Source organism: Bison bison, unplaced genomic scaffold (genome assembly GCF_000754665.1).
Source record: "Bison bison bison isolate TAMUID 2011002044 unplaced genomic scaffold, Bison_UMD1.0 scf7180017864227, whole genome shotgun sequence".
Taxonomy (NCBI): Eukaryota; Metazoa; Chordata; class Mammalia; order Artiodactyla; family Bovidae; genus Bison; species Bison bison.
In genome coordinates, this window is record NW_011494799.1 from 55,884 (window position 1) to 57,446 (window position 1,563).

General features: G+C 43.3%; 1 protein-coding gene across 4 annotated transcripts in view; it reads right to left on the bottom strand.

Annotated features, from left to right (window-relative positions):
• PHF8 (PHD finger protein 8) overlaps positions 1-1,563 on the bottom strand; it is a 103,202-nt gene that overhangs the window by 2,161 nt on the left and 99,478 nt on the right. For all 4 annotated transcript variants that reach the window (XM_010845879.1, XM_010845878.1, XM_010845877.1 and 1 more), the window contains one exon: positions 139-475. In XM_010845879.1, coding sequence (XP_010844181.1) covers positions 139-475 — 337 coding nt within the window. The remainder of the gene's footprint in view (positions 1-138; positions 476-1,563) is intronic.

Genomic DNA, 1,563 nt, shown 5'->3' on the forward strand with positions numbered 1-1,563 from the left:
AACTATGAGGTCAAATCCAAGCATCTTAGGTTGCCCATCAGTGTCCCTCCTGGGTGTTTTAATTTACCAGAGTGCTTAGGGTTTGAAGCTGGTGATCCTAAGATCTCTCTCAGTTCTATAACCATGTGGCAGTTATACCTTGTCCTGCTTGATTGCTCTGGGAGCCAACTGAAGGGCGCCGCTGGGTCAGGAAGACACCTGGGGCCATGGGTGTGGTACTGCGATTTGCTTGGGCCATGCCAAAGGCATTGGGACGAGCAGTATACTCATGGTCAGCAAGACTTCCTGAGAGCGCTTCTTGTTTAGGCTCAGGAGGAGGCAGGGGTGATGAGGAGGTGAGAAGCTGGGGTGTAGCAGCCAGAGTTGGGGCTGGTACTGCCATGCTGAGATTGGGCTCTTGAGGGCGAGGCTGTTCTACCTCCTTCAACAAAGGCTTCTTCTTGATATATTTCTTTTTTTGGGCCTTCTGTAGCTCCTAAAACACAAGCCAAGTAAGAGGGGAGAATTTAGGAATGAATAAAAGAGAAGAAAATTCCCCAGAAAGTAAACTAGACAGTGGTCAGTATGGTTCCCCCCCAACTACCCTGCTTAGCTTGGATGTATGTACATACAGCACACAGGCCTTCCAATACTGCAGGTCCTTTAGTACCATCCATTCTTCATTCTTCACTGCTACTAATTAGTACAGTGGCAACAGAAGGGTAAATGAGTTTAGAAACTTGGGTTTTGGTCCTAGCATTGCCATTTATGAGGTGGACCAAGGACATGCCTAATAATAATAGCTAAATTTATGCTAGCAGCTGAGGCATTTTGAATGTTTGACCTCATATAATCCTTAGAACAGCCCTGAGAAGGAAAATTCCTGTTTACACATGAGAAAACTGAGGTACAAGGATATTAAGTAACTTAAGCCCAAAGCCTCACAGCTAAAGAGTTGTTGGGTTCAGGTTTCAACTAGGTATATTAGAACACCCACCCTGCACACTTCTCAAAATGGGACATCTGCAAGTGAAAGAGCAGCAGCTTTGGAATGAGATAAATTTGGGTTTAAATCTATGCTTGTACTCCCTAATTTGGATGACCTTGGTCAAGCTACTAACCTTTCTGAAATTCAATTGCCTCTGTAAAATGAGCAAAACAATAGCTGTTTTTTAGGGTTGTTGGAAACATCAAAAAATATAAAAACACATAGCAAATAATAGGTACTCAGTAAGTGGTAAACTATTATTTTATCTTCATCTCTTACATCTTCTTTCTGGTCTTTTTTTAAATTTATTTAATTTAATTAGAGGCTAATTACTTCACAATATTGTATTGGTTTTGCCATACATCAACATGAATCCACCATGGGTGTACACGTGTTCCCCATCCTGAACCCCGCTCCCACCTCCCTCCCCATACCATCCCTCTGGGTCATCCCAGTGCACCAGCCCCAAGCATCCTGTATCCTGCATCGATGTTCATTGCAGCACTGTTTATAATAGCCAGGACATGGAAGCAACCTAGATGGTCTTTTTTTTTTTTAAATAAAGGACAGTCCTTCAGGTTGCTGCTGCTGCTGCT